Raw genomic sequence first — 19852 nt, 5'->3', positions numbered from 1 at the left:
GCAGACAGTTTCAGAACCCCAGCACGACTCAACCTGAATAAGACATCCCCCAGCCACATCATGATTAACTTCACTAAAGTTAATATGAAGGAGAAAATTCTGAAAGCAGCCAGATGTAAGAAATCTATTACCTACAAAGGGAAGAATATTAGAATGACTGCAGATCGCTCTGCTGAAACATTTCAAGCCAGAAGAGGGTGATTATCGACTTTTAATCTCCTAAAGCAAAATAACTTTTAACCCTGGATCCTGTACACAGTAAAACTGAGTTTCATTTATGATGGAGAAATTAAATACTTTAATGACATTCATCTGTTGAAGAAATTTGCCATAACCAAACCAGCTCTTCAGGGTATTCTCAGACCTATCCTCCATAATGACCAGCCTAATCCTCTACCACAAAAGTAAACTCACTCAGAAACTTTGGATCAAACTCCAACTTCCACAGTGGAAAAAGGATTAAAAATGTCCACTGGACTTTCGAAATCCTCAATACCCAAAATTTTACCAGACTTATCAATATTCTCTATTAATGTGAACGGCTTAAAATGTCCTCCAAAGAGGCACAGGTTAGCTGACTGGATACAAAAACTCAGGCCAGATATTTGCTGCATACAAGAGTCACATCTTACCTTAAAAGACAAATACAGACTCACGGTGAAAGGATGGTCATCCATATTTCAGGCAAATGGTAATCAGAAAAAAAGCAGGTGTTGCAATTTATTTGCAGATACAATAGGCTTTAAACCAACAAAAGTAAGGAAGGATAAGAATGGTCACTTGATATTTGTTAAGGGTAATACTCAATATGATGAGATGTCAATTATTAACATCTATGCACCCAACCAGAATGCACCTCAATTTATAAGAGAAATTCTAACAGACATGAGCAACTTGATTTCCTCCAGCTCCATAATAGTTGCAGATTTCAACACTCCTTTGGCAGTGTTGGATCGATCCTCCAATAAGAAGCTGAACAAAGAAATTTTAGATTTAAACCTAACCATCCAACATTTGGATTTAACAGACATCTACAGAACATTTCATCCCAACAAAACTGAATATACATACTTCTCATCAGCCCATAGAACATACTCCAAAATCAATCACATCTTAGGTCGCAAGTCTAACCTCAGTAAATTTAAAGGAATAGAAATTATTCCTTGCATCATCTCAGACCACCATGGAATAAAAGTTGAACTCAGTAACAACAGGAATCTGCATACTCATACAAAAACATGAAGTTAAATAACCTTATGTTGAATGATAGCTGGGTCAGAGATGAGATTAAGCAGGAAATTGCCAACAAATTTTTGGAACAAAAAGACAATGAAGACACGGATTATCAGAACCTCTGGAATACGGCAAAGGCAGTCCTAAGAGGGAAATTTATAGCACTGCAAGCCTTCCTCAAGAGAACAGAAAGAGAGGAAGTTAATAACTCAATGGGACACCTCAAGCAACTGGAAAAGGAAGAACATTCCAACCCCAAACGCAGGTAGAAGAAAAGAAAAAAACCAAAATTGGAGCAGAATTAAATGAAATAGAAAACAAAAGGATTATACAACAGATCAATAAATCAAAAAGTTGGTTTTTTGAAAAGGGCAATAAAATAGATAAACGTTGGCTAACCTAACCGGGAAAAAAAAAAGAGTAAAATTTCTAATTTCATCAATCAGAAATGACAAAGACGAAATAACAACAGACTCCTCAGAAATTCAAAAAATCCTTAATGAATATTACAAGAAACTTTATTCTCAGAAATATCAAAATCTGAAGGACATTGACCCATACTTGGAAGCACGTCACCTTCCAAGACTTAGCCAGAATCAAGTGGAAATGTTGAACAAGCCTATATCAAGTTCTGAAATAACACCAACCATACAAAATCTCCCTAAAAAGAAAAGCCCGAGAACAGATGGCTTCACGTCAGAATTTTATCAAACCTTTAAAGAGGAACTAGTACCTATATTACTCAACCTGTTCCCAAATACAGAAAAAGACGGAAGACCACCTAACATGTTCTATGAAGCAAACATCACCCTGATCCCCAAACCAGGAAAAGACCCAACAAGAAAAGAAAATTATAGACCAATATCACTAATGAATATTGATGCAAAAATATTCAACAAGATCCTAACAAACAGAATCTAGCTACACATCAAACAAATTATACATTATGACCAAGTAACTTTTATCCCAGGGTCTTAAGGCTGGTTTAATATACGTAAATCTTTAAGTATAATTCAGCACATAAACAAAGACCATATGATTCTCTCAATTGATGCAGGAAAAGCTTTTGATAATATACAGCATCCCTTCATGATCAGAACACGTAAGAAAATTGGTATAGAAGAAACATTTCTTAAACTGATAGAGGCCATCTACAGCAAACCCAGAGCCAATATCGTATGGAATGGAGTTAAATTGAAATCATTTCCACTCAGAGCAGGAACCAGACAAGGCTGCCCACTGTCTCCACTGCTCTCTAACATTGTAATGGAAGTTTTAGCCATCACAATTAGGGAAGAAAAGGCGATCAAGGGTATTCATATACGGTCAGAAGAGATCAAACTTTCGCTCTTCGCAGATGATATGATTGTATATCTGGAAAACACCAGGGATTCTACTACAAAACTCTTAGAAGTGATCAAGGAATACAGCAGCGTCTCAGGTTACAAAATCAACATTCATAAATCTGTAGCCTTTATATATACCAACAATAGTCAAGCTGAAAAAAAGAGTTAAGGACTCTATTCCATTCATAGTAGTGCCAAAGAAGATGAAATATTTGGGAGTTTATCTAACAAAGGACACAAAAGATCTCTATAAAGAGAACTATGAAACTCTAAAAAATGAAATAGCTGAAAATGTTAACAAATGGATAAACATACCATGCTCGTGGCTGGGAAGAATCAACATTGTTAAAATGTTCATACTACCCAAAGCAATATACAATTTTAATGCAATCCCTATTAAAGCTCCACTGTCATTATTTTTTCAAAGATCTTGAAAAAACCTTGACTAGCCAAGATATTAAGGGTATACTATAAATCGATAGTGATGAAAACAGCATGGTACTGGCACAAAAACAGAGAGGTAGATGTATGGAACAGAATAGAGAACCAAGAGATGAACCCAGCCACTTACCGTTATTTTATCTTTGACAAGCCAATTAAAAACGTTCAGTGGAGAAAACATTCCCTATTTAACAAATAGTGCTAGGTGAACTGGCTAGCAATCTGTAGAAGACTGAAACTGGACCCACACATTTCACCATTAACTAAGATAGATTCAAACTGGATTAAAGATTTAAACTTAAGACATGAAACTATAAAAATACTAGAAGAAAGTATAGGGAAAACTCTTGAAGAAATCGGTCTGGGGGAATATTTTATGAGGAGGACCCCCCAGGCAATTGAAGCAGGTTCAAAAATACACTACTGGGACCTGATCAAACTAAAAAGCTTCTGCATAGCTAAGAACATAGTAAGTAAAGCAAGTGGACAGCCCTCAGAATGGGAGAAGATATTTGCAGGTTATGTCTCCAACAAAGGTTTAATAACGAGAATCCAGACAGAACTCAAATGTATAAGTAAGAAATGAACAAGTGATCCCATCGCAGGCTGGGCAAGGGACTTAAAGAGAAACTTCTCTGAAGAAGACAGGCGCATGGCCTACAGACATGAAAAAATGCTCATCATCTTTAATCATCAGGGAAATGCAAATCAAAACTACTTTGAGATATCATCTAACTCCAGTAAGATTACCCCTTATCACAAAATCCCAAGACCAGATATGTTGGCCTGGATGTGGAGAAAAGGGAACACTTCTACGCTGCTGCTGGGAATGCAAATTAATATATTCCTTTTGGAAAGATGTTTGGAGAACACTTAGAGATCTAAAATAGACCTGCCATTCAATCCTATAGCTCCTCTACTAGGTATATACCCAGAAGACCAAAAATCACATTATAACAAAGATATCTGTACCAGAATGTTTACTGCAGCCCAATTCATAATTGCTAAGTCATGGAAAAAGCCCAAGTGCCCATCAATCCACGAATGGATTAATAAATTGTGGTATATGTACACCATGGAATATTATGCAGCCTCAAAGAAAGATGGACACTTTACCTCTTTCATGTTTACACAGATAGAGCTGGAACATATTCTTCTTAGTAAAGTATCTCAAGAATGGAAGAAAAAGTATCCAATGTACTCAACCCTACTATGAAACTAATTTATGGCTTTTATATGAAATCTACAACCCAGTTATAACCTAAGAATATGGGGAAGGAGGAGAAAGAGCGGAGGGATGGGGAACATGGGTGGAGGGAGGGTGATTGGTGGGATTATACCTACGGTCCATCTTACAAAGGTACATGTGAAACTTAGTAAATGTAGAATATAAATGTCTTAACACAATAACTAAGAAAATGCCAGGAAGGCTATGTTAACCAGAGTAATGAAAATATGTCAAATGGTCTATAAAACCAGTGTATGGTAGCCCATGATCACATTAATGTACACAGCTATGATTTAATAATAATTAAAAAAATTCTCCTACCACCAAAGGGCTTTTTAAAAGCCACTTTTAAAACAATTCAGTCAATAAACTTGTCATTTATAAAGTATGAGAAAGCCTAGCACTTTATTCTGAAGATAAAAGAGAAAAGAAAATATACTTGCTACCCCCAAGAAGCTTGTGGTCTTAAAGGAGAGCAAGAATTGTTATAAATAATTACAATAAAGTATGAATCCTCTAACAGAATAGAAGATACTATCATCAGCAAAGAACTGAGATAGAATGAGGTAGGATAAGCTTCTTAAGGGCATTAAGTCTTAAATGAGCTACAGGAAAGGAATAAAGGCTTCAATAGCATAACCAAGGATATGTGAATTAAGGCAAATGTGGGTCATTTCCAGTAGCCCCTTGGCACAGAGAGGGAAGGGAAGAACAAAAGGAAATGAGGTTAAAAGAGAAGGTCGGGAACAAAACACAAAGGCTCTTATACCATGTATTCCTTTTTTTCTTTTTATTTTATTTATTTATTTTTTTGAGACAAAGTCTCACTCTGTCACGGAGGATAGAATGCAGGGTCATCATAGCTCACTGCAACCTTAAACTCCTAGGATCAAGTGATTCTCCTGTCTCAGCCTCCAGAATAGCTAAGACTATAGCCACCTACCTAATTTTTCTATTTTTTTATTTTTGGAGAGATGGGGGTCTTGCTTTTGCTTAGGCTGGTCTTAAATTCCTAGAATTATAAGATATACCAAAACTATGTAAAAAAGAAAAGGAAACTTTACACTTGGTTCTTAATATAAATTTAACAGAACAGAATAATCCTGCATAAAACTACAAAAGGGCTACACTCCCTGTATAAGATTAAAAAGATAAACTAGCATGCAGAAAGGGACAGCAAAGAACTTTTTATTTTGCTTTTAGGTAGAAGGGGAGAAAAAACATCTCCTTGGGATCTAAACCCCAAGCATGTCAACTGTCTGAATTAAAGCTAATAGTGTGGTTCAAAAACAAACAAAACAAAGAAACAAGCAAAGGCTAAAGTGGTCTCAGGTTGGCAGTAACCTCAAATGGTTGGCAGAAACCAATACAAGATTCTCTTTAGAAGAGTAAGATTTCAATCCTGCACAACAGCAATTTAAGATGCCATCTCATTTCAAAGATGAAAATGGTACATCTTAGAATCAATGAAAAATAGTCAATATACAGCCAATCTTAAATTTGATGTTTTAGAATTACCTGGACAATTTTTTAAAAAACACAATCACCAAGCTGCATACAAAGAGATTCTCAGACAGAGAGGTACTTCAGATAGTATAGAAATTGAACCCCGGAATCTTGGTTTTAATAAGCCATCCAACAGTTTTTCAATACACCAGACAAGACACCAAGACAATAGCATCTGTCTGCAAAATTAGCTAAAAACTCCTACTGTAGACAACAAAGAACAGCAGGATTTTAATCGAGCATAATTTGATCAGGCTGACTGTTCAGGAAGACTAATCCAGGGCAGACAGACTTTGTGGACAGAGACAGATTAGAAGAGCTAAAGGTAAGAAAACAGAATATCTAACAGGAGATTAATGAAATAATTTTAAGGTTAGCGATGATGATAATAACCGTAACAGTGGGAAGAAAACAGAGTATTAAGGAGGCAGACTTAGACAGAATTTTATAAAAGCCAGATGAAGGTAGAGGCATGCATATATAGGATCTAATTCTGAAAAATTTTAGAAGACTCTTCCCTACTCCTAGGCATCAGGATCACTGGGCTTTTAAAAGTAAATCTCATTTGAGCATGGTAATCCACCACCTTTTAGCTGTGTAATAAATAAAGTACACAATATCCTATACTACAAAAACATCAAATGTTCCAAATGCTACTAAAACCCAAAATGATCTCCAAGTTCAGAGGTAAGCATAGATGGATTTTATTGTTTAACATCCCTATTAATCACTAGGAATGAACTGAAAAACTGAAATCTCTTTGGGTAAAAGAAAAAACTTTCACTGGTTGATAAATTTAAAATTACAAACAAAAAACAATGAATTAACAAACTTACGCTGAATATGAATGAACTGTTTTGGCTGTTTAAACTCTCCTTTGTACAAGCGATTGTAATAGTTGACGTTGCTCTCTGCCTCAGGAACGGGAATGACCATGTTCTCTTTTTTTTCTCTAAATACTTGCTGTGCTGAAATAGCTCGCTGTAAATGATGTTCCTGGAAAATGTAAAGTAGGCAACATAAGTTGTTTTAATAATATTAATCAATGCATAATTCTACTTTAAAGTAATACTTTGTTTAATTTAAGTGCAAAGTGCTTTAAGAATCAATAATAGTTTCTTTTCTGAAGACCTGTAGAAGCAACATTGCCAATCATTTCCTCTTAATTCCCCTTGTGGCTCATACTGATATCACCTTAACATTATTACAACTTTAATAAGTAGAATTAAAAAAAAGGATATATAAACTAGAAATTAAAATTTCAATTACAAAAAAATTGATCCCTTATTTTCTAAATTAATTGAGGTGTTTGCCACCATTTCCAGATTAAGGAAAAATATACACATTACAGGACACAAACCTGTATCACAAATGTAGATCTTCTACATTTATACACTTGAAGCTTAGTATAAAATTCTGAATAATTCAAAGCAAGATAAAATTATGTCTAACAAATTATTAGCAAGGCAGAAAATATTTTTCAATGAAGGGTAAAAGTTCCTATAAAATAGATCCAGATTCTAATCACTTTTCATTACTTTCATCACTTATTGAAATAGCCTCTTAAATGTTTTCCCTACAATCCTTCCTTGCCTCACAATGACCCATTCCCAAAAAAGGGCTTTATCTTTTGGAAGGTAAGATAGGTCATGCCACTACCCCAAAGGATCCACATCATATTCAAAGTGAAGATTAAAATAACTCAGTGGCCTAAGCCTTGTATCTCTCTGGCCTCATCTCCTACCTCTCCCATTTTCCATCCTTTACTCTAACCACCACTGCTTCTCCTTGCTGTTCTTAAATATCCAAATGGCCTTCTTTCAAAATTCATTCAAGTCTCATCATAGCAGGAGAGGTACTCCATGACTTCCTTACCTGAAAGAGTACTTATCTTCCAGCACTCCTTCTAGTCTTTATTTTTGTCCATACCATTCATAACATCTGACACAGCAAAGATCTCATTTTTTTTATTCTCCATCTCTCTCAGACATAAAGTAAGCTCCAAGAGAGCAACGATTTTGGTTCTTTTAACTTTCATATTCCTAGTGCCTACAACAATGGCCAACACACAGAGGTTGCTCAATACTTATTAACTGTATGAATAAAACCTTTACTAGATTCCTACTATATGTGAAGCTATGCAAAATACTTTAAACACAAAGAAAATGAGACATAAAGACATTTAGTAAGATGTTCAAGGTCAAACAGCTCTAAGTGACAAAAAATATGAATCCAGGATATATGTCTACAAAACTTAAATTCTTAGTTCTATACTATTATACCAATACTTTCTTGAAGTTCTATGGAGTCTAAGAAATTAGATGATCTTAATTTCATTCATGTCTTTAAGGGATGTGAAAAGTTACTATACAAAAAGAATTAATGCAATGATTAAAAAAAGTTTTCATGCAGCAGATATAAACAAAATTAAACTGAAGATCCATTATTATGTGTGTGTCAAAAGCACACAGTGAATTGGTTAAAAGTAACACCTTAAAAGGTAGGATGATGGAAGAGGATGGACATCAAATAATGATGACAAAAGAATAATATTAATTTCATGATCTTCTGCCATTATTAGTAAATCAAACAGAGAGGTAGAGGATATAAAAACAAAAAAGAGAAAAAAGAAACACTATATGAGGAAGGGGAGAAACAAGCTTCTGTACTATAGACAAGTGAATAGTAAGCCAGGACAGCTACTAACACTGTCACTAACAGCATCAAGCTTCATCAGACCTGAGCAAGTTACACCTGATCAACTCCCAATGACCATCTATATTACATCATAGTCAATATCTCTTTAGCATTCTGTCAGACTAATTTAAATCCAGAAAGCACAAGCATATTCAAGAAAAATGCCTTGAATTTAAATGGAAGAATAGACATCTAGGAATAGCAAAGTATACTTTTTAAAAAAAAAAAAAAAAGGCATAAAATGAAGCACAAAAAGGGGGACCTGCCAACCAAAAATTACAAAATATTCATAAAACCACAGCAATTTAAAAAAGTGTATCAAGGCTTGGTGCCTGCAGCTCAGTGAGTAGGTTGCTGGCCATATATACCGAGGGTGGCAGGTTACGGCCCAGCCAGACCTGCTAAACAATGACAACTACAACCAAAAAATAGCCAGGCATTGTGAAGGGCACCTGTAGTCCCAGCTACTTGGGAGGCTGAGGCAAGACAATCACTTAAGCCCAAGAGTTTGAGGTTGCTGTGAGCTGTGACACCACAGCACTCTATCCAGGGCAACAGAGTGAGACTCTGTCTCAAAAAAAAAAAAAAAGTATCAAGAAAACAGTTTATGTATTTTTAAAACACTACATAAAAATCACTACTGTATAATAAGTACTTCAAAAAAATCTTAATTTATTTAATCCTCATAACAACATTGTGGGGTAAGCAGCATTATTTCCGTTTTATAAACGAAGATACTAAGGTACAAAGAGGTTAAGTAACTTACCCAAGAGCAACTGTCTATTACACAGCAGAGCCAAATGAAGCTCTTAACTACACTGCCTCTCATAAATCAATGTAACATGACAGCTGTATGTCAGAACTGTGTATAAACAGGAACTTAGGATAAACATAGTACCACACAATAAGCAAAGGCCAAACTATTCCAAAACAAAGAAAAATCAAGTGAAATGCAACCTTATGCCCACATACAAAGAGAAGTTCCAGGTAAATTATAGGCATACATAATGATATTGTGCTTTGGGTGGGTGTGTGTGTGTGTAGTTGATAGTTTAATTTCTTTGTAGGGATGGGAGTCTCTCTATTTTACCAAGGCTGGCATCAAACTCCTGGCCTCAAGTGATCCTCTTGCCTTAGAATCCCCAAATGCTGGGGTGCTGGGCCCTGTTTTACTTTATTACACTTTGCAGATACCGCATTTTTCAAAAATTGAAGATTTTTGGTAACCTAGTATTAAACAAATGGCTGCTGCCATTTTCCAACAGCATGTGATCACGTCTTTTGTCATGTTTAGGTAATTCTCACAATATTTCAAACTTTTCCACTATTACTATATATGTTATGATCATCTATGACCTTTGATGTTACCACAGTAACTGGAGGCAACACAAATCATACCCATGTAAGATGGCAAACTGATAAATGTGTGTGTTCAGACTGCTCTACCAACTAGCTATTCCCTATCTCTCCCCCTCTATTCTAGCCTCACAATTCCTTGAGACACAACAATATTGAAATTAGGACAGTTAATAACCCTACAGTGGCCTCTAAGTTTTCAAGTGAAAGGAAGAGTCACATATCTCTCATTTTTCAATCAAATGCTAGAAATGATTAAAGCTTAGTGAGGAAGGAAGCCAAGGTAAGTTGAAAGCTAGGTTTTCTTGTGCCAAACAGCCAAGTTGGAATGCAAGTCTATCAACCACTGAAGGAAATCCAATGTGCTATACCAATGAACATGCAAATAATAAGTAATACAGCCTTATAACTGATACGAGGAAAGTTTTCGTGGTCTGGATAGAAGATCAACCCAGCCATACATTCCCTTAAGCCAAAAGTTAATCAAGGGTAAGGTCCTAACCCTTTTTAATTCTTTGAAGGCTGAGAAAGACAAGGAAGCTGCAGAAGAAAAGTTAGAAGCTAGCAAAAATTGGTTCATGAGGTTGAAGAAAATGTCTCCATAACATAAAAGTGCAAAGTGAAGCAGCAAGTGCAGATGGAGAAGCTATTGCAAGTTATCCCAAAAGACCTAACTAAGGTAAGTAATGAAGATGGCTACCCTAAGCAACAGATTTTCTTTTTTAAAAATATGTCAAAATTTGTATTTAAATTATGGATTTGCTACTAAGTTTAAAAATATTTTAGAGTAATCACACATACACAGGAAATCAGGAATGCCTAACTAAATTAGTTATGATTGCAAAACTGGTTTGGGGAATCAATTACACCTCAACCAGACACATTCATTTACATTTCTATGAAAAACAATCACTTGCATTATTCCCAGTTTTAAGATACCTTTAACATAATGTAAGGTACAAATAACCTGTAATACTAGATAAGACACCAATAATCTTTATTCCATTTCAAATCTTTCCAATTTTTTTTAAAAAATAAAACATGGACTATAGAACTAAAAGAGTAACGCAGTGTAAGAATTAACCATATATAGGCCAGGCACAGTGGCTCACACCTGTAATCCTAGCATTCTAGGAGGCCAAGGCCGGTGAATTACTTGAGCTTAGGAGTTGGAGACTAGCATAAACAAGAGTGAGACCCTGTCTCTACCAAAAATAGAAAAACTAGACTGACATTGTGGCACTACCTTCTTGGGAGGCTGAGGCAGGAGAACTGCCTGAACCCAGGAGTTTGAAGTTGCTGTGAGCTATGACACCATGGCACACACTAGCCTGTAGTAACGGAGTCAGACTCTGTCTCCCCCTACAACCCCCCCAAAATTAACCATATACAGAAAGAACATACCTAAATTTTGACTCCCAATCCTCTACGTTTTTGGTATACTTTCATTATAACATATCAATCATCAGCCAAAATCTAAGTCATAACCCAAATAACATGAGGGTACAAGTGATTATATTACATTGTTTTCATTTCTAAGAGGAAGTTCAAATTGTAGGTGAGCCCTTCATCCAGGAGGTGTGCATATATCCTTACACTGTGCACCTTAGGTGAGGTTACCAATCTCCCTCCTCCTCCCTCACTTGAATATACTTGTATTTTTTCTCTTGTGTGAGTGTGTAGTTGTCTTTGGTTTCATATATTAACATTGAGTACACTGGATACTTGCTTTTCCACACTTGTGATACTTTACTAAGAAGAATGTGCTTCAACTCCATCCAGATAAATACAAAAGATGAAAAGTCTCCATCTTTTTATGGCTGAATGCTATTCCATGTTACACATATACCACAGATTATTAATCCATTCATGGGTAAATGGGCGCTTGGGTTGCTTCCACCAGACTTTCAATGTAAGCCAACTATTGCAACCTACTGGTCAGAAGAAAAGATTCCTTTCAAAATATTACTGTTTAATGACAATGTACATGGTCACCCAAGAGCTCTGATAAAGATATATATAAGGAGACGGATGTTGTTTTTATGCCACAAATGTAACACTCATTTTATACTCCATAGATCAAGAAGTAATTTCAACTTTCAACTCTTTAAGAAATATATTTCATAAGGTTATAGACGCCATAGATAGTGATTCCTCTCACAGATCTGGATAAAGTAAATTGAAAACTTTCTGAGAGGATTCATCATTTTAGACACTTCTAAGAACATTCTTGATTCATGGGAGGTGGTCAAAATGTCAAAATTAACAGGAGTTTGGAAGAATTTGACTCCATTCATTATGGATGATTTTGAGGGCTTTAAGACTTCAGTGGAGGAAGTAACTGCAAATGTGGTAGAAACAGAAAAAGAACTAGAATTAGAAGTGGAGTCAAGTACTACAATTTCCTAAAACTTGAACAAATGAATTCTTTCTTACAGATGAACAAAGAAGACAATTTCTTGAGATAGAATCTACTGCTGAAGATGCTATAAACATTGTTGAAATAACAATAAAGGATTTAAAATTTTACATAAATATAGCTGATCTAAGCAGTAGGTTGCAATAGTTGGCTTACATTGAAAATCTGTTGGAAGCAACCCAAGTGCCCATTAACCCATGAATGGATTAATAAACTGTCATACATGTATACCATGGAATACTATTCAGCCATAAAAAGATGGAGACTTTTCATCTTTTGTATTTACCTGGATGGAGTTGAAGCACATTCTTCTTAGTATATCACAAGAGTGGAAAAGCAAGAACCCAAAGTAGCAGCACTGACTCCAATTTTGAAAGAAGTTCTACTGTGGGTAGAATGCTATCAAAGAGTACAGAGAAATCTCTGTGAAAGAAAGACTCAACTGATGTTGCAAACTTCACTGGTACCTTATTTGAAGAAACTGCCACAGCTACCCTGACCTTCAGCAGCCAGCAGCCATCAATCTTAAGACAAGACCCTCCACCAACAAAAAGATAACCAGCTGAAGGTCTGGATGATCTTCAGCATTTTTTAGCAATACAGTATTTTTTAACTAAATATGCAAAGCAAAATTACTTTTTAATTAAGCTATGTGCATTGTTTTGGGCATAGTGCTATTGCACACTTAAAATACTACAGTATAGTGTAAATGTAACTTTTTATGCATTAGGAAAACAAAAACTCACATGACTCACTTTATGGAGCTATTTGCTGTGCTGTGGCGGCTTAGAACTAAACCCACAATATTTATGAGATATGTCTGTATATGTCCAATCATGTAAGGTGAAGCCATATAAAGTTAACAGAAGAAAACAAAGGAAAATATTTTTCTGTTATAGGAGCAGAGAAGAACTTTTTAAAATTTCAAAAATATAAACAGGCAAAAAATTTAATGACCTATTAAGATTAAAGACTTTTGTTCAGTGAAGGACACCATAGACAAAGTTAATATATTTGTGATAAAATGGCAGAAATTATTTTTAATAAGCTAAAACCTATAGTGATTAGTATCTCGAATATATTTTTAAAAAACTCCTGGCAATCAACAAGGACAGCAACTCCAAAAGAAAAACTAAAGAAAGACGTAAACAGGCATTCTATAGACAAGAAAATACAAAAGCTAACAAATACGTAAAAAGAAGCTCAAATTCATTAGTAACCAGAGAAATGCAAATTAAAATGAGATTAATTTATACCTAACTAGGCTGATAAAAATCAGAAATTAAAATAGTGCTAAGTGTTGGCAAAGATGTGAGGATACAAATTCCAGCACACATGACTGTGGAAGCACAGACTTTTGCTACAATTCTAGGGAGCAATGTGATTAATACTTAAATTCAATCCACATACTGTATTACCTGGCAATTCCTGTCTTGAACATACAAACCCAAGAAAATCTTGCACAGGTTTATAAGTAGACATAGTCACTGAAAGGGTATGTGTTGTGAAGAAAAGCTTGAAGCAATGTAGGTTAGGTATGACTAGGAGAGAAAAGAAGTAAAATGTGGTAGATGCTCACCATGAATAGTACATAGCAGTTGGTATCAACAGTCCAGATGTACATACAAAGTGATGATTCTTAAAAGCTGTGTTAGGTGAAGAAAACTCATAAGAAATAGTCATATATAACATGTAATTTATATAAAATTAAAAATAAATGCATATAAAACAGTACATATTTTGCAAGAAGAGTCACATTAAACATATTAGTTGGTTGCCTGAGGGGTTAGAGATGAGAAAGGGAGTGGGCAGGAGGGATAGAACAAAATAAATAAACGAAACCAGAAGAAGAACCTAACAATTCTCTCTAAAATTGGGCTTTCTGGGACTCTAGTGTCTGAGATGAAACAAAATTGGCCACATACTCATAAGGGCAAAAGATGAATATATGGGGATTCATTATACTATCTTCTCTACTTTTATGTGTATTTGATAACTGAATAATAAAAATTAAAATAGAGACAAGACAAAGAGAAGGAAAAGGCCCTTGTAAAGACCAATGATAACAACATACTGCAAACTGAGGCATATGAATAACTCTGCAACTGAGTTTCCCCCTTAAAAAAATAAAAATATCTTTATACAATAACAGGATGTATTATAGAGTTTTCAAAGAATACTGGGCTTAAAATTGAACATATGCTCAATATAACTCTGACATCCACAAAGCAGAAATACAACTCACTAATCAGTAATGGCTTATATACACTGGTAAGTGTATATAATTTCATAAACATGATAAAAGATGGGAAGTAACCTAATGGGACATTTTATCCCAGCTTTTTTCAAACTGCTGGTCACTGTTCACTCATAGTTAGCAATTTTCTTAATGAAAGGAAAAAAAACAAAAGGCCAGAAAGCACTGAATGCTGAAAGAATAAATATTGTTTTATGAACATTTGTTTCAGTCATGCGTGTGTGAAATGTGTTCTTTCTTTATTGTTGGTCAGAGTTAAAACTTTTAAAAACTCTAACAGTGATTCTCAACCTTCCTAATGCTGGGATATACTTTCATTGTTACAAAATATACTGAAACTCCTCATTTGAAGTGTGTTGATAAGGTTTCACTGCCTGTAACAAAATTAAACAAATGTAGCCTTCAAGAGATTTGCAAAAACCTTGAAATAGTAACATGAATTGCTATTCCTCTTACCTGCCATTCTCCACAAATCCTTGAACAATCAATCTCGTACTTCTCAAGGTAATAAGGCCTTTAAGCTCACATTAAAATGTCACTTCCTCAGTGAAACCCGGGATCTTAAGTCAAAATATTCCTTTTCATCAATTCTCAGAACCGTATGCCTTTCTAATGTAAAACTTCTCAGACTTCAGGTTTGTATTTGTTTTTGTAATCATGTGATTGATGCCTTCTTCTTCCAAAGGACTTTAAAGCAAGAATTCCTGTCTGTTTTGCAATCTACCACTGTATCCCCAATTCCTGGCGAACAGTAAGCTCACAAAACTTCCCAAGCATACTTCTCTTGAATTACAACAAACTTCTTGCTATTGCCATATAACGACACACCTTTTTATACTTTTATCTCTTAAAACACTGGATCTCTTTTGAATACAACTTCTACTTCCTATTTCTGAGTTTATACTCATCTTCCCAATCAGTAACCCTGTTCAGTATCATAAAAACCTCCAGTTTCTTAACCTTTCAATTTTCTTTAATTTATCAAATGCCTTCATTTCTTTACCCAGGTTTAGTATATACTTTAACCCATCATCTCTCCACTGCCCTCAATTCTTCTGTCAATTTCATTCATGTTTATTACAGCAATCAATTTGGCTAAACAAATAGTTCACTATCGTTAAGCACCATAGAGGCTATCTAAGTGGACATTTATCAACCTTCAAATGAAATAAATATTTTGCCTCTCAAGATACAGATATACACTAGAGTAAAATAAACTAATAAGAATGGCTGAATATGCTGAAAACATACATTAAAAATTATTCATCAACAGTCAGCCTTTAGACATATTTTAGAGCATCTATTAGACACCAGATAGTATCCTATCACTGAGAATTCTAAGAGTGAACAAGAGACGGTCTTGGTCATTAGGGAACTTACCTAGTGGAAGAGAGATATCAAAGAATGCATGCAATCATGTTTGCATTTGACAAATAAACATATCTCTTCTCAATTAGTCAAACCACTCATCTTGGGAGAATTAGATAAGATGCCCAAGGAAAGTAAAATCTAAACTACAACTTAGATTAGGGATTTTGGAAGGCTAAGAAAAAGAAGAAATAATCTAACAAGAGAAAACAGGATCTCCAAAATAGACAAAGGTGCAGAGACACTAAAAAAAGGTTGAACAGTTAAGGAAAGGGCTTAAATTTGAATTTCCCCCCCTTTCAGTAACAGATAGAAGTATGTTTTCTTTTTTTCTTTTTTTAAGACAGAGTCTCAAGCTGTGGCCCTGGGTAGAGTGCTATGGCATCACAGCTCACAGTAACCTCAAACTCTTGGGCTTAAGCGATTCTCTTGCCTCAGCCTCCCAAGTAGCTGGGACTACAGGTGCCCACCACAATGCCCAGCCATTTTTTTGTTGCAGTTGTCACTGCTGTTTAGCAGGGCAGGGCCGAGCCAGGCTCAAACCAATGGATGTGGCTAGCACCCTACCGACTGAGCTACAGGCGCCACCAGAAACATGTTTTTCATTACAGTGTAGGCATTTTCCTGCACAATTGTTACTATAAATATAGTAAGAATCTATTAGCATAAAAAACTTCTGAGCTAACAAAGAAATTGTAAGGATCATATACATACAACAAACAACATCAAGAAACCAGGAAGTTAGACATTAAATGACTAATTATTTAATTAAGCCCATACTTTTCCTATCACCTGGGTAGTATCTCACCCTGGTCCCAGAAAGTGATAATGTGACACAGTGTCACCTTGCAGTTATGTGATGTGTTACAGTTCTCAGAGTATACCCACAATCACATGATTATTGGCCCCTCACAATCTTGGGACACATAGGTAGATATTTATCCTATTTTGTAAATGAGACCCAAGAAACATGTGATTCACTTAGTTATGGTATAATTATCTGAGAATCAAATTTTAGGACTCTGATTCCCAGGTTCTTTGACTATTCCATCCTTATTATAGAAGAGCATTTGTTAAAGTTAAGATGAAAAATCATGTTCTTGTAATACTGAAGACCTACAGACATGAATAAGAAGAAACTGAGCTAAATGGCAGCATATTTTTTATTTGAAGCGATTATTCTGATATTTTACTTTCCCCCATGTATGAAACATTTTTAGGTATTATCCAATTATCAAAATATCCAATTATCAAAAATATATCGTTCATAGATGAAGATTTAAAATTAATTTTATAAATGAGAAAATTTAAAAACTTATCATAGATGACACTCTTCTCATTAATAAATTAAAAAGCCAGACCATGATATCCTCCCCATTTTAATTTACTGACCAAATTTAGCTCTAAAAATAAATCTCAGCTATCATCTTCACCAGATTATGAGACACTCTCTCAACACCTCAAATCATACATAACCAGTTGGAAACATATAGAATCCTAGAAGTAGATACCAGAGGTTTGGTTTGTCTTTTATAGGGAAGAGGGATAGGCAAGGGTAACATCAATTCCTTGTTACATACTTCTCTGGTGGTTTGCTTGGTTTAAAAAACGAACTAAAAATCAAGTACTACTTGATTTTCTTTCCTAAAAGGCATCCCTTTGACCCATCAAGTCTACTTATGGAATTCATCCAAAGAAAGCAAATGGGCAACAATGGCTATATAAAAATGTTCATCATAGCACTGTTTACAAGACACACCTCACCTCGGTCAGAAAAAGAGTGCCTAAATGTCAATAAAATGGGGGATTACTTATATAAATCATGCTATATACATAAGATTGCTCTTACTTACATAACAATAAAAAAAATCTCCTACAGCTCTGCTTACCTGAAAAAAAAAAGTTTGGATATTAAGTAAAAAATTGGGTTATAAAATAACATGAATATAAATATATGTATATAAAAAAAGAACATGCAAGTCTTAATAGAATATACCACAAAATACTATTTAGGTGATTCTTACTGCCTTCTGTGTGCCCTTTTGTATCTCCTGAGTTTTCTGTAGTAAATCTACATTACTTTTATAAAATATTTTAAATGTTGTAAAAGCCAGGTGTTGAATCCCAGCACTTTAAGATGGGAGGATTGTTCGAGCCCAGGAGTTTGACGCTGATTATATCACTGTACTCTACCCTCAGATAACACAGGAAGACTCTGTATCAAATAAAAAAGTTATAAAAACAATGCATTTTTGGCCAGGATTACGCCAAGCACTTTGGAGGCCGGGGTATGGGGAATCACTTGAGTGATTGAAATCACAGGAGTTCAAGAGTAGCCTGAGCAATGTAGCAAGACCCTTTCTCAAAAAAAAAAAAAAACAACAGAAAAATTAGCAGGTATGGTGACACATGCCTGTAATCCCAGCTATTTGGAAGATTGAGACAGAAGGATTGCTCAAGGCCAGGAGTTTGAGGTTGCAGTTAGCTATAAAGACCCCACTATACTCTTAAAATGGGCGAAAGAGTGAGACCCTATCTCAAAAGAAAAAAAAGAACAAGAACAGAAAAAGAAAAAAAGAAAGGCATATTAAATGAAGGAACACTCCACTAAGAAAAACAAAGTTATTACACTTTATGTTCTTTTTTTTCTTTGAGACAGTCTCACTCAGTTGCCCTAAGTAGAGTGCCATGGCATCATACCTTACAGCAACCTCAAACTCTTGGGCTCAAGCAATCCTCTTGCCTTAGCCTTGTGAGTACCTGGGACTATAGGCACCACCCACAATGCCCTGCTATTTTTATTTATTTATTATTATTATTATTTTTTGCAGTTTCTTTTGTCAGGGCTGGGTTTGAACCCAACACCCCCCCCCCGGCTCCCCCCCATATATGGGGCCAGTGCCCTACTCCTTGAGCCACAAGCACCGCCCATTGCCCTGCTATTTTTAGAGACAGATTCTCACTATTGGTCAGGTTGGTCTCAAACTCCTAAACTCCTCCGATCCACTTGCCTCAGCCTCCCAGAGTGCTAGGATTACAGCCACCATGCCCAGTCTACTTCTTATGTTCTTATGGCTAATTTGACATTCTGAAATGTCCTTTTGAAAGCGACTATAAAATTACACCTAAGAATTTTTTGCATGTTTTCATAAAGCTATTATACATGCTCTTTACTTTGTATTTTCCCTACTAAAACATGAAATTACCTGGTAAACCATTAAAGCAGACTAAGAAAGGAAAATCCTAAATGAATAGGTTTATGTCTTCTATTCATACACAGTAAGTACCAGGGTATAAGAACATTTTTTTTTCTTTTGCAGATAAGGAAACTAAGGTTCTATAGCCACACAACAGGTAGAAATCAACAAAACTGAAATATGAATCCTTCCTTGTCTGGCTCATTTCCATCTTACCAAACTCATGCTTTAGAATTTGTCCACTGATTTAGGCTACACAGTCAAAGATCATTCACTGGTATTTAAAAACTTCATATGCAAAACCCCCAACTAAAGACAGCTAGCTGCCTATGTTTATTTATCCCACTTCCCTATAATATAAACTTATTAGCAGACTTATTAATAAAGGGCTGAAAAACTTATGAAGTCACAATGACAAGAAAGAAATGAGCCATCAACGTAAGGAGAATGCAGCAAAATTCTGGGAAACTAAAATCCAAAGTAAGAATGATGAGGATAAAAACTGAGAACATCTGTCCTACAGAAAACCAGAGATAGTGGGGATTTATAAACACTAGCTGAAACGAGAATAGCCCATCTCTGACTACTCAAAAGCCAATCATTCCACACATACAGAAGAGGATACCACTGAACTAGAAATGTTGTGAACTACCCCAAAATGAACACAGGAAAATTTAATAAATGTATTCAATTATTTAAAAATCAGAACATAAGATTCAATTATATCTCTACTGATGAACTCCCCTCATTCAGAGGTTAGAGGAAAAGAAAACTTTAAGAAAAGTGCTCCAAACTTAAATATAC

The 19852-nt window shown here is 35.3% G+C and overlaps 1 protein-coding gene across 4 annotated transcripts in view; it reads right to left on the bottom strand.

The window, feature by feature from the left end:
• Positions 1 to 19852, bottom strand: part of EPC2 (enhancer of polycomb homolog 2) — a 161733-nt gene that overhangs the window by 105964 nt on the left and 35917 nt on the right. The window contains exons 1-2 of one of the 4 annotated variants that reach the window (XM_053597618.1): positions 17705 to 17724; positions 6591 to 6750 (exon numbers count right to left, since the gene is read on the bottom strand). The exons of 1 other annotated variant lie outside the window; for it this stretch is intronic. In XM_053597618.1, the coding sequence (XP_053453593.1) occupies positions 6591 to 6690 (100 nt within the window). In that variant the 5' untranslated portion in view covers positions 6691 to 6750; positions 17705 to 17724. Of the gene's footprint in view, positions 1 to 6590; positions 6751 to 13805; positions 13873 to 17704; positions 17725 to 19852 lie in introns of those variants that run through there. 2 more of the 4 variants (XM_053597617.1, XM_053597616.1) reach the window with 2 other exon arrangements.

The sequence above is a fragment of the Nycticebus coucang genome, chromosome 7 (genome assembly GCF_027406575.1).
Source record: "Nycticebus coucang isolate mNycCou1 chromosome 7, mNycCou1.pri, whole genome shotgun sequence".
Classification (NCBI taxonomy): domain Eukaryota; kingdom Metazoa; phylum Chordata; class Mammalia; order Primates; family Lorisidae; genus Nycticebus; species Nycticebus coucang.
Note: the sequence above shows the minus strand (reverse complement) of the source record. Positions and strands in the feature narration are given on the sequence as shown.